The 14122-nt window shown below is 52.7% G+C and overlaps 1 protein-coding gene across 10 annotated transcripts in view; it reads right to left on the bottom strand.

Moving 5' to 3' along the window:
- shank3a (SH3 and multiple ankyrin repeat domains 3a) overlaps nucleotides 1-14122 on the bottom strand; it is a 110859-nt gene that overhangs the window by 65966 nt on the left and 30771 nt on the right. For all 10 annotated transcript variants that reach the window (XM_042334877.1, XM_042334876.1, XM_042334879.1 and 7 more), the window contains 2 exons: nucleotides 10955-11032; nucleotides 6682-6748 (listed from right to left, as the gene is read on the bottom strand). In XM_042334877.1, coding sequence (XP_042190811.1) covers nucleotides 6682-6748; nucleotides 10955-11032 — 145 coding nt within the window. The remainder of the gene's footprint in view (nucleotides 1-6681; nucleotides 6749-10954; nucleotides 11033-14122) is intronic.

Genomic DNA, 14122 nt, shown 5'->3' with positions numbered 1-14122 from the left:
GGACCTTGAACCCACAACCTTCCGACACGGAGCGGAGGGTGCGAACGGCTGCGTGAGGCTGAGAGTTGATCACACAAACACATGCCTACGCACAAGAGATCACAAATCACAGTGTGAAGCATGAGCTGAGGTGCAGGAGAGAACGATGTTCAGTGAGAGAGGCCGGCAGTGATCCATAAACAGGGCGCTGGGTTGTTCTGCTAAAGACATGCTGTCAGTTCACACTCTAATCAAAGCCCATCACAAACAATACAAATTATCAACCAATTAACGTCCCGTCCGCCCACCGGCTCATTACCGAGTCCCAGGAGGAGGCGCAAGTTATTCACTGCGATTGGAGCATGGAACTGGCTCATTAGGATGCAGAAGTACTCCAGTCAGCTGCTGGAGCTGAGCTCAACTCTTTCTCCCTCTTCCTCCCTTCATACAAGATCCTCTCACTTGCTTCAACCTCGGAGCCCAACCTGGCCTACGCCCACACTCCGTGTCCCACATACACCACCAGAGTAGCAGCCCTGAGAAAAACGAGTGTAGAGAAGTAGGAGGAAGGGAACAGTGACGGAGGTGAGGAGTCCTGTAGAGTGTAGGAGGAAGGGAAGAGTGAGGGAGGTGAGGAGTCCTGTAGAGTGTAGGAGGAAGGGAAGAGTGAGGGAGGTGAGGAGTCCTGCAAAGTGTAGGAGGAATGGATGAGTGAAGGAAAGGTTGAATCCCTCTCTGTGCCAGGTACCTGAGGCAGCCAGCTACCCTCCTCGTCTCAGCCTGTCAAATCCCGAATCCTCCCCAGTGTCAGCTTGTAAATCTATTTTGTCTTAATATTTGTTGCAGAATTGTGGAAAATTCTTAAATTCAGCCTTAACTTGAAACCTGTGTCTGCAATTCTGAAAAAGACTTAAATGGATTGAAGAATTCAGATTTACACAGTGCCTGTTACACTGTACATTTACACTGTACATTTACACTGTACATTTACACAGTGCCTGTTACACTGTACATTTACACTGTATATTTACACAGTGTCTGTTACACTGTACATTTACACTGTATATTTACACAGTGTCTGTTACACTGTACATTTACACTGTACATTTACACAGTACCTGTTACACTGTACGTTTGCACAGTACCTGTTACACTGTACATTTACACAGTGCCTTTCACATTGGCAGAATGTCACAAAGTGCTTCACAGCGCCACCTTAAGTTTTAAGTCAAAAGCAGTCTTGTAGACTATAATCATGTAGGATTGCAGGGCTCAGGTGCAGTATGCACACACACTCTGTGACTGGGACAGTCTCAGGATCTGGACTGGAAGAGGCAATGGAGAGGGACGGGGGTAAACTGAATGAGCAACATACAACTGTTGGCAAACATGACAAAAAGCTCCAAAATACACAGCTCAATCCAAAACTGAGGACCATTCATGCAAGAAACCAACAGAAACATTAGGTAAACAGTAATTAGCGAGCAGCTGCTCTGGGTTCTGGTGACTGGAGCCTGGAGGGAATTAGGAACATTGAGAATCGCACAGCTCACACCCGTGTTGTCACTGACCTGGGAGTGTGGATGGACAGTGTAGAGGAAGCATTACTGTCTCTAACTGCACAAATTGGCTGTCACGTTTGCCTACAAATTCGTAGTCACTACATTTCACAGTAAAATTCAGTGAAGCACTTTGAGACATCCTGATGAGTTGAGAAGACACTGTATCCAATGTTAGTATTATTAATGTGCCTTGATGTTCCTGGATACCGGCATCCCCCAGCACTTCAGGGCTGCCATTACCACATAGACCCGCAGCACATGTGGCCCTAGCTATCTCACTCAGAGACTCCGACAGAAGAATCTGGGACAGAAGGTAAGTGGCAGAGAAATATTGTACAAAGGGAAGGGAAGGCTCTCGGGAGGCTGAGAGACGATGTGTCCTACACAACGCAGCAGCTCTGGGAATCTCGGGAATGAGATGGTGCCCCCCCCCCCACACACACACACAGCAGCTGTTTGGCCAAACACTGACGAACTGAAAAACTTCCTTCTCTTTTCCATTGCCCTACTGGATTTTTGTGGGATTGAATGCACAATCTTCTAACTGACTCAGAGAGATTGCTATCAACTGAGCCAAGCTGCCATCTGTACCTGGATTACCCCGGTAGGGTCTGTATCCTACAGATTCCGTGTGGGATAACTAGGAGAGCAGGCAGCTAACAGTGAGGTATAGGATGACATTTTATAACTAACTTTTGTTGCTCAGCCGGGTGTCTGACACACATGAAAACTCATCACTGTCGTTAAGAGTTTCCTAACCATAGATTTAGATAGAATGTACAGTGTAGAAACAGGTCATTCCACCCAACAAATTCTGTGTCAGTGTTTAAACTCCACACAAGCCAGACAGAGTTCACATGTATGTGTCACCTACACATGTAAATTTCTCTGTATCCGGAATGCAACATACACTCTCTCCCTGGAGGCACGACCCCTGCTTACCTAATTCCATGGTGTATTAGGCGCAGGTTGGTGAGTGCCAAAGCTTGGAGACCCAAGAATGTACATTGAGGAGAAGGGCAAGAGGGGGAGAGTAACTGCTGGAGTTCAACCAGCAAAGAACTCTGAGAGAACTCTGACAAACTTCTCGCTGCTTCTGTCTAAGAATGGGAAGATTCCCTGCCCCCAGTGACTGGTCTGTGCTGTCACCAGCAGTGCCCTGGAATACTGCGGACCCGTCTGGCTCAGGAACCGGACTAAAGGCTGTCACAATTGACTAGATTTCGACACTCCGTTACCAAGAACGTCACGTTGGAGCCAGCTCAGCCCTGACGAGCCCCTGCTTACCTCCCTCTCCTCGGAAGCATTGTCACTAGTTGGTACACTGTAACTAGGTGAGCTGATTTGTAAGGCAGTGGATTACACGCAGTGATTTCACACTGTAACTAGGACAGCTCACAGAGCATGACACACATGTGCAACACTGAGACTACCGGGCATATGTGTGCTGTGCTCTCAGGCCTGTGTGTGAGACGGTACCAGCCGTGGCTCCTCTCTGCCCACTCCACAACCTGCACGTCAATCCATAGCGATTCATAGATCTGCCAAGCCCAATGAACAGTTAGTCAACCGTTAGTCACCACTGTCCACTGAGCTCATGTGAAGCCAGCTCAATTATTTTAAATCAAATACAATTTAACTAAATTATCCGGAGTCTTGGAGAGCTATCGCTGTGCATTTGACTCATTAATGTTTAGAGTTGTGTCTTCACTGCTCATTTAGGTTTCAGGCCTGGACTCCTCAGTGGAGGGTCTCCAGGTTAGCGCCTTCCCCCACCCCCAACAGCACTGCACTTTCCCCTCGGCCCCTACCTGCCACTGCAGCTTCCACGCTGGCTGCCACTCTCTCCCTGTCGTGCCCCTGCTCTCGTGCTGTCTCTCCCTCATCTTCTGCTCTCAACTCCTACCAGATTTTCTTTCTGAATTAATTTGAATTATTTACTGCACTCACTTTGATCAGTGTTTCCACCGGGGGCTTCAAGCTGCTGACGCCTTTCAAACTTCCTGACAAAAGCCTCCAATGCCCAGCGACTCCCAGTTCTTCCTCACTTTTCCTATCCGCAGTGAGGCTGAAGCTGTCCCCCCTGAATCCAACATTCTTCCTCTCTCCCTCCCCATTTCTGCCTTAGGAAGGACATCAAGACACAGGAAAGTACAGCGTCGGAAAGCTGTGCACTGGAGTGTCTGCCTAGACGATAAGGATTGCAAGTCCCGACTCGAGGCTTGAACCCACAACCTTCTGATTGAGAGGCAGCTTGTTATCAGAGATGAGGGTTTTCAGTTTTGAAGAGACTTGAGAAGTTGGAGCTTTTTTCACTAGAACAGCAATTTTTCATGAGATGGACGAATGTCTCAAAGCACTTTACAAAGACTGAGTGGGATCCCAGGCTGAGAGGGAGCTGATGGTGGTGGTGGAGAATGAAAAATGAGGTAAAGAATGAAAGAATGAGGTGAAGAGAGCGGGAAAATGAAGGAGGAAGTGGGCGAGCTAGGGAGTGGGCGAAGGAGGGAGTGGGCGAGGGAAAGGGCGAGGGAGGGAGTGGGCGAGCGAGGGAGTGGGCGAGCGAGGGAGTGGGCGAGGGAAAGGGCGAGGGAGGGAGTGGGCGAGCGAGGGAGTGGGCGAGCGAGAAGGCAAGGGAGAGATAGGACTGTTGAGTGTTATGATGTTTTCCTGGGCTCCCTCTCCACGCTGTGTACCTGGATCCATACACACTCCGTGGCTCATCATGAAGCAAATAAAGGTGGATCAGGAGTGGCTACGAGAAAGCACCAAAGCCCGGCTCTGTCACTGTGTGACCGCTAGTTTGTGTAACAGGTGCAGTTAGCCTGACTACAACAACAACTTGCATTTACACAGCACCCTTCACGCAGGGCAGTGTCTTGGGAGTGCTTAGCAGTGTCGGAGCCTGATGCCAAGCCGGAGGGAAGGGAGGAGGTGACCATAAGCCTGGTCGAAGAGCAAGGTCTTCAGTTGTGGTCTAAAGGAGGGGAAGGGGGTAGGGGGGCATGGCGGAGGGGAAGGGGGTAGGGGGCATGGCGGAGGGGAAGGGGGTAGGGGGCATGGCGGAGGGGAAGGGGGTAGGGGGCATGGCGGAGGGGAAGGGGGTAGGGGGCATGGCGGAGGGGAAGGGGGTAGGGGGCATGGCGGGGGGAAGGGGGTAGGGGGCATGGCGGAGGGGAAGGGGGTAGGGGGCATGGCGGAGGGGAAGGGGGTAGGGGGCATGGCGGAGGGGAAGGGGGTAGGGGGCATGGCGGAGGGGAAGGGGGTAGGGGGCATGGCGGGGGGAAGGGGGTAGGGGGCATGGCGGGGGGAAGGGGGTAGGGGGCATGGCGGAGGGGAAGGGGGTAGGGGGCATGGCGGGGGGAAGGGGGTAGGGGCATGGCGGAGGGGAAGGGGTAGGGGGCATGGCGGAGGGGAAGGGGGTAGGGGGCATGGCGGAGGGGAAGGGGTAGGGGGCATGGCGGAGGGGAAGGGGGTAGGGGGCATGGCGGAGGGGAAGGGGGTAGGGGGCATGGCGGAGGGGAAGGGGGTAGGGGGCATGGCGGAGGGGAAGGGGGTAGGGGGCATGGCGGAGGGGAAGGGGGTAGGGGGCATGGCGGGGGGAAGGGGGTAGGGGGCATGGCGGAGGGGAAGGGGGTAGGGGGCATGGCGGGGGGAAGGGGGTAGGGGGCATGGCGGAGGGGAAGGGGGTAGGGGGCATGGCGGAGGGGAAGGGGGTAGGGGGCATGGCGGAGGGGAAGGGGGTAGGGGGCATGGCGGAGGGGAAGGGGGTAGGGGGCATGGCGGAGGGGAAGGGGGTAGGGGGCATGGCGGAGGGGAAGGGGGTAGGGGGCATGGCGGAGGGGAAGGGGGTAGGGGGCATGGCGGGGGGGGGGGGGGGGGGGGGGAAGGGGGTAGGGGGCATGGCGGAGGGGAAGGGGGTAGGGGGCATGGCGGAGGGATTGAGGGAGAGAGTGAAAGCGCAGCCACCGCTGGTGGAGCGGGGGGCACGAGGGACAAACAGGCGGCCAGAGCCAGCCGAGCGGAGGCTGCTGAGTCACTGCTGGCTCTCGCTCCTCTCAAGGCCAGTATATATCCTTGCTTCAGTCGGATGCCCAGAACTGAATACAAATTACATTTGTGATCACCAGGCGTTTTTTAATTTTATTCGGCCAGTTTCAGTAGCGAGGATTAATGGAAACTTGTCTCTCGGTGCAGAGAGAGAAATCAATTAGGGAGACAGGCCAAGCAGCCGAGCAGTGTGAGAGCCAGCTCGCTGCCCCACATCCCATCCCGGGTGATACAGGACAACATAACTAGCTGGCAAGTCATCTACAATCACAGACAACTCCCCCCACACCAGCAGCATACCAGGCTCAGCACTAGCAGCAAATGCTATAAATTAGAGGATCAACTCCAAAGTAAGATGTTCAGATAATAAATCCTTGTATTTGATACAGCGACTTATCACATCTTCGAGACGTCTCAAAGCGCTTCCCAAATAAACTGTAAATTGAATTGACTGTAAGTTGTGGGTGAAACGCGGCAGCCAATTGTGCACAGAGCGTCCCACAGACAGCTGTGGATTGAATGAGCAATTTATTATTACTGTTTCAAAAAACATTTGAAGGGATTGTTACTCCCGGAAAAGTGATCCACCAATTGACTAACAACCACGTTCCTACTTACTGCTGGGTAAACAGAGGTGTGTGGAGTAAGGAGACTTGCCTAACGTTTCGCCCTGCCTGGGAATCAAAACCAGGTCCTCTTGCTTGCGAGGCGAGGGCTCTATTCTTTGCCCAGACACCAGGAGAAACTCCCTTCTCTTTTTCAGTAGTGTCACAGGACGGCTCAACATCTAATCCAAATTCGGTACCTTTGATGTTTCTCTTCCCTCAGCACTGTACCAGAGCGTCAGTCTGAGCTGTGCTTCCTCCCCCCTCCCCCCAAGGTTTCAGACCGGCTCAGTGAGGTGGCTCAGGGCATCCATGAACAGTGAAGCTGTCAGCACCTGAGGTGAGGAGGCGCTGATAGGAGCCAATCAGGAGAGCCTCGGTCTTGTCGACATTCAACTGGAGAAAAAAAAGAACCTCTCCTCTGAAGAAGCAACCATTAAACGGTCAGGCACTGAAGTGAGAGTGAAAGTGAGGCTCACACTCACCAACATCGGCTTGCTTGTGATGTTTGATGATCTCAGCCAGCTCAAAGTTCCCAGCAATAATAGCAACCTGCAGCGAAGAGAGCAAACAACAATATCACTGTGCAGTCGTCACTCCCCACGCCGTCCGTCACTCACTCCCCAACCCGGTCCGTCACTCACTCCCCACCCCGTCCGTCTCTCACTCCCCACCCCGTCCGTCTCTCACTCCCCACCCCGTCCGTCTCTCACTCCCCACCCAGTCCGTCTCTCACTCCCCACCCCGTCCGTCACTCACTCCCCACCCCGTCCGTCTCTCACTCCCCACCCCGTCCGCCTCTCACTCCCCACCCCGTCCGTCTCTCACTCCCCACCCCGTCCGTCTCTCACTCCCCACCCCGTCCGTCTCTCACTCCCCACCCCGTCCGTCTCTCACTCCCCACCCAGTCCGTCTCTCACTCCCCACCCCGTCCGTCTCTCACTCCACAAATAATCCGCAGTTTGTGGAGGGAAGAGTTGGGAAGTCCAGTGAGTAGGGAATTATCATAATTAAGGCATGGATAGGGGAGAGACAATGGCTGAGGCGGGTAATATTATGGAGGTGGGTGAAGGCAGAGAGGGTCATGGCACGGATGTGGGGTAGAAAGGACAATTGAGGGTCAGACAAGACGCCAAGGTTCCAGACCGGCTCAGTGAGGTGGCTCAGGGCATCCATGAATAGTGAAGCTGTCAGCACCTGAGGTGAGGAGGCGCTGACAGGAGCCAATCAGGAGAGCCTCGGTCTTGTCGACATTCAACTGGAGAAAAAAATTCTCAGGAGCATTATTGGCCATCACCAGGAGAAATGCTCTTTTCTTTCCAATAAAGTCAAAGGATCTCTAAAGGCAGGTAGCAACTCGGTTTAACGTCTCATCAGATGATTCGGGGGAGGTGGGTAAGAAGAAGGGATCTGAAGCAGCATGTGGAGAGGAGACAATTATTTGTGCAGGGCCCCAGAGAGAGAGACCCACGGCTATGGGAAATGGGATTGATTTAGTAGCTCTTTTCAAAGAGCCGACACAGACAACGATGGACTGAATGGCCTCCTTCTGTCCTGTATAATTCTATGACCCTCTGATAGTTGCTAGTGCCATATTGTCTCACAGCTGTCAAATGAGCAGAGCCGTTGTGTGGATATAGAAAGTCAGAGCATGAGTAGTGAATACCAGGTAAGAGAATGGTGTGGTTAGTGTCAGGCTCACACCCTGCTCTCTCACCAGGTCCCACCACACCACACCGTGCTTCCCATAGCCACTGGCATGATTCCCCCTGTAATCTGCCTGGCTCCATTTCACCAATCCTCACTTCTCTTGAAATTGTCCCCTCCCTCCCCGGCCACACTCACTCTCCCCCCCACGCCCACTCTCCCCCCCACGCCCACTCTGCCCCGCACCCCTACTCTGCCCCCCACGCCCACTCTGCCCCCCACGCCCACTCTGCCCCCCACGCCCACTCTGCCCCCCACGCCCACTCTGCCCCCCACGCCCACTCTGCCCCCCACGCCCACTCTGCCCCCCACGCCCACTCTCACCCCCCACACCCACTCTCACCCCCCACGCCCACTCCCTTCTCTCTTCCTCCTTTACCCCCTTCCCTTCTCTCGCTCTCTTACTTTTACCCCTCTCTCCTATTCTCCCTTCTTTACCCCTCTCTTCCCCCCCACTCTACATCTCTCCTCTCCGCCTCTCGCCCCCTCCCTTTCCTCTCAGAAACAGATTGCTGCCTGATTGCCCAAAAACACATTCATGAAGCTGGTCATTTATCATCCAGGAACTTTCAATATCCAGAGCACATCGCAAACCAGTGCTGACACGGCACCTAAAAATACCCGGAGATTTATCACTGCTGCAGCCTCGCAGCCTGTGTTGTGCCAGCTCCTCCGCCCCAGCACAGCCCTCATTTACACGCTGGAGCTGTCGCAGGGCTCCTCCAGCAGCCACTTGTAATACACAAGAGTTACACATTGCTTGTCACAGCCTGACCAAGCGTGCACAGGCGGTTACAATAAGCAGCTCCTCTCCACCCTGCACACACAAACCTGCATCCTCAATCTCTCCACACATGACTTTCATTCAGTGCTGTGACTGTCTGTACAGAGGTTATTAAACAGACCGCAGAATGCTCTGGTCTCCGTAAATGGATTCACAATTCAGTAACAGAGACTGCTATTCTATAAATCACACGTACACGAGCTGCTATTCTCAATAACACACACACGCAGGGAGTGCTATTCTCTATAACACATACAGGCTGCTTTTCTCTATAGTACACACATGGGCTGCTATTCTCTATAACACACACACACACACAGGTTGCTATTCTCCATAATACACACACAGGCTGTTATTCTATAGATTGGAGCAGGAACCATGGCTTATTCCCTACCCTTTCCCCAGCCCAGGGAGCACTGAGGCCAACTGTAAGCGAGACTTCTGAACCTTGTTGAAATGAGGGAAGAACACATGGATTACTAAGAGCACCTGGGGCCTGCTGATCTGCACTCTCAAGTCCACACTGGGCCCGGCCTTTACCTTGGATTCACTGGAGAGCACAGGAGGCAACCTTAAATATGTCAGTCACACTGGTACCCCTGAGTCAAGAGGCTGTAGGTTCAAGCCTCACATCAACAACAACAACAAGGTTACATTTGTATAGCATGTCATGTCGGGAGGACATCCCAAGGCGCTGGACAATCTGCTTCAGACTCAAACTGAGGGTCAGGATCAGGGTGGCGGGGTGGGGGGGCAGGGGAGGGAAGGAGGGTGACCAAAGTCATGGTCGAAGAGGAAGGTCTTGAGACGGGTCTTGAACGAGGCAAGGGAGGGGGCGAGGCGGAGGGACTGTGGGATAGAGTTTAAGAGGGTGGTGGCAGAGTGCTCTAACCACTGAGTTAGAGGCCTTCACTGTTCACTGTAAAATCTGTAATCTGACCGTGTTCGTGTCACTGTGACTGATGAGGGGCTGGAGCGGAAATATGTGTAATTACTGCTCGGCATCACTATGGCAACCAGCATCGGCACGGCTGTTGGAGATTGATCACCACAGTGAGTGGCAGTGGATGCCAATCGGGAAACATGTTGAGAATAGAGTTCATAAACCCCCGCCAGATCGGGAATCTCTGTTAAACCTTTCCAGACCAGGAATCCCTGCATTAACACTCAACAGCCTGGGAATCGGTGTTAACCCCCACCATACTGAGAATCTATACATTAATTTCTGCCAGTTAGCCCTCTGTGGCGGTCTGGTAGTCCGGCTCCTGAGCCAGGCATGTCCACAGTATTCCAGGGCACGGCTGATAAGCCAGCCCAGCCTGGCTCATTGGCAAGTCTTGGAGGTGCAGACAACAACAACAACAAGGTTCCATTTATAGAGCGCCTTTCACGTCGGGAGGACGTCCCAAGGCGCTGTACAGTTGGGTCAGGACCCGAGCATTGGGGGAAATGGTCAAGGGGAGGGAAGGGAGGGAGCGAGGAGGGGGAAATGGTCAGGGTGAGGGAAGGGAGGGAGCGAGGAGGGGAGATGGTCAGGGTGAGAGGAGGGAAGGGGGAGCGAGGAGGGGGGATATGGTCGGGGGAGGGGAGGGAGGAGGGAGCGAGGAGGGGGGAAATGGTCAGGGTGAGGGGAGGGAAGGGAGGGAACGAGGAGGGGGTAGAGTCGAGAGGGGAGCTGAAGGCACAGTCAAAGAGAAAGGTCTTGAGACCGGCCTTGAAGGAGGAAAGGGAGGAAGCGGCGAAGGCACTAGGGGATAGAGTTCCAGAGCCTCGGGGCTGAGAGGCTGAAGGCCACCGATGGTCGGGCGGTTGGGGCGGGGGATGTGGAGCAGACCGGAGCCGGAGGAACGGAGGGTATGGGTAGGTAGGTAGGGGGATAGTAGGTCGGAGAGGTAGGAGGGAGTGAGGCGGTGAATGGCCTTGTAGGTGAGGATGAGGATCTTCAATTCGACATTCTTAGACCAGACCAGACATTCTTAGCAGGGATTCTTCCCGCTCAGCTCCTGTTAACCCTGCGAGCGAAAGCCCTAACAGGTAGGATAGCCCAAGTTGGACAAGCAGTAGGAAAGCTTCCCAAGTTGTCTCAATAGTAAGTTATGTGGTTGAACAACTTGCACTTATATAGAATTCATAATAAAAATATAAAAAGGTGTTTGGTGGGAGAGCTCGGTCAGAGATCTGGGATAGGGCCAAATGGCCTCCTCCTGCGCTGTGACATTCTCTGAGCTCCAGGGCAGAGGGAATGTGGCTCAGAATCTCTCTCCTACCTGGAATGCCGACTGACTGTTGTAGTTCTTAATCTCCTTGTCAGCCCCTCGGAAAAGCAACACCCTTGCACAGCTGTCCTGCAGAAAGAGTGCAGAGCAGAGGTTACACACAGCACACACACAGCAACACAGCACTACATACACAGGGCAAATGCTGGCATCCAGCACCCTGTGGCACAGTGAATATAAAGTGCAGCGCCTTGTACACAGTGAATATAACTTACAGCAGCTTGTACACAGTGAATATATTGTACAACACCCATTACACAGAACTTTAGCTCCTCTTGGCTGCGAGTGGGATTACAGGGGTCCCGATCTGAGGAGTTGATCAGCCCTCACACCGAGCAGTGGAGAAATTGGAATACTGATCTATCCTGAGCCCATGGCAATAATCACCAGGCTCATGCCAGGCTTACGTTGGTTGGAGAGGCAATCCAGCCATTTCAATTACACGAATGGTCATGAGCAAAGAATCGGGACTTTGTAGTCTTCTAAAAATTTGACCCAGATTTAAGGGGAAAGGACTACCTGGGATCAACCTAAGTTCCCGTTTCAGGAACATGATTCACTTTAATTCTGCTCAGTGGGGGCTAAGTGGGGACAAACTCGCTCACCAACAAAAGCATCCTGGCCAACAGCCAGCCCCACACTTCATGCACATCAGTGAATTCACTGCCCACCACCGATTTTCAGCCTCTCTGTGCTTGAACTCCACCCCAGCCTGATCCCTCAAACTCCTTCCCTCCCTCATCTCATTCAAGGTCAGTCTCAAAACCTACCTCTCTTTGACCAGACCTTTGGTTATCTATCACCTCCTCACAGTCATGTCCTCTCTCTCTCTTCACAGCCCATGTCTGCCCTCCCCCTCACAGCTTCTCTCTCTCCTCACAGCCATGTCCACTCTCCCTCACAGCTTCTCTCTCACCTCACAGCCTCTCTCTCTCTCCCTCTCACAGCTTCTCTCTCTCCCCACAGCCATGCCCTCACTCCCCACAGCCATGCCCTCACTCCCCACAGCCTATATCCTCTCTATCCTCACAGCCAATGTCCTCTCACTGATTTTTTACTTTTAAAATTGGTTTTGGCCAAAATCCGACTCTAAATAGAGTCCCCATGGCAAATACAACTCCCCATACACTGTACAGCTCCCCGTACACAGGGCATACACCGTACAGCTCCCCGTACACAGGGCATACACCGTGCAGCTCCCCGTACACAGGGAATACACCGTACAGCTCCCCGTACACGGGGCATACACCGTACAGCTTCCCGTACACATGGCATACACCGTACAGCTCCCTGTACACAGGGCATACACTGTACAGCTCCCCGTACACAGGGCATACACCGTACAGCTCCCTGTACACAGCGCATATACAGTACAGCTCCCTGGACACAGCGCATATACACTACAGCTCCTGTGCACTGCACAAATCCGTACAGCTCCCTGTGCACTGCACAAATCCGTACAGCTCCCTGTGCACAGCGCATATAGCGTACAACTCTCTGTACACACCGCATATACAGCACAGCACCCTGCACACGGCACATATTCAGTACAGCTCCCTGTATACGCTGTGAATATACAGTACAGCTCCCCATACTTGGCGCGTATACAGTATAGCTCCCTGTACACTGTGAATATACAGTACAGCTCCCCGTACACGTAGCATACACAGTACAACTCCCTGTACATGGTGAGTATACAGTACAGCTTTCTGTACACAGTGAATATACAGTACAGCTTCCTGTACACAGTGAATATACAGTACAGCTCCCTGTACACAGGGAATATCTTAGCTAGGAATCTGCATATTAGCTTCGCAGCGCCTCGCACTGCACAAAGATAAGCCTGACTTTCTAGGAATTATCTGCACTAGACTTTCTCCCAAAAATATCAGAGAAATGGGTGGCTGCGTGAGCACAAGTATGGGAACACTCCTCGTGTCAGGATCAGTGGACATGTCGCTGCTCGTTTTCCCTACATTCCTATCCCTCTTATTACATCCTGCCCAAACTGCTGAAAAACTCCATGAGAGCCACGATGGAGAGCCACATTGAGAGTCCATATAACGTGCCAGACATTGTGGTCACCATTGCCAACAACAGCATTGATTTCATCATTCGGATCTCAGACCGCAGAGGTGGGAATCCCCACGAATGGCTGAGCCAGGTGATGAATTACCACTTCACCATGAGTGAGGCCGATTCTCCTCAGACCTGGGGTGGATCTCATCAACAGTGGACAGACTACCCCGATGCACAAGTTTGGGTTTGGACTGTCATCCAGAGCATATGTGGAATATCTAAGTGGGAGTTTAGTGTTTCAGTCTCTACAGGACATTGGGACAGATGTCCTCTCTTCGATTGAAACACATTGACGGGAGAGAGGAGAGTTTCCCCATTTAAGACGTGATGCCCTGTACCTTAGTGGTTAGAGCCCTCGCCTCGCAAGCGAGAGGACCTGCGTTTGATTCCCGGGCAGGACAGGGCGAAACCTTCGGCAAGTTGCCTTACTCCACACATGCCTCTGTTTACCTAGCAGTAACTAGAAACTCGCTTGTTAGTTGATTGGGGGATCGCTTTCCAGGGGTAATAATCCCTCCAAAAAAATCCTGTGAAACGCTTTGAGAAGTTTCAACGATGTGATAAGGCGTTGTATCAAATGCGAGGATTATTATTATTATATATGGTAATGATAACCTTGTGTTTGATAATAGCTTCTTATCACGTCTTCGAGAGTCTCAAAGCACTTCCCAGGATATACTGTAAACTGAATTGACTGTACATTTTGTGGGCGTGTGGTGTTCCTCAGAGCTCTGTCCTCGGTCCTCTCCTCTTCACCCTCTACATGCTCCCACTTGGTGATATCATCCGCAGACATGGGGTAAATTTCCACATGTATGCGGATGACACTCAACTCTATCTCTCTGCTTCCACCCTCCGGGACAACTGGCGTCCTGATCGACTGCCTGTCCGACATCAAGTCCTGGTCGAGGGACAATTTTTTCCAGCTGAACGTCAGCAAGACCGAGGCCCTCCTGATTAGCTCGTGCCAGCGCCTCTGCACCTCAGGCACTGGCAGCGTCAGCAACCACGGCTGCACACTCAATCTCACTGAGCCAGTCAGGACCCTGTGTCTTGTTTGACCATGAACTGCCTTTCTCC

This window comes from Callorhinchus milii, unplaced genomic scaffold (assembly GCF_018977255.1).
Source record: "Callorhinchus milii isolate IMCB2004 unplaced genomic scaffold, IMCB_Cmil_1.0 Scaffold5, whole genome shotgun sequence".
Taxonomy (NCBI): domain Eukaryota; kingdom Metazoa; phylum Chordata; class Chondrichthyes; order Chimaeriformes; family Callorhinchidae; genus Callorhinchus; species Callorhinchus milii.
Note: the sequence above shows the minus strand (reverse complement) of the source record. Positions and strands in the feature narration are given on the sequence as shown.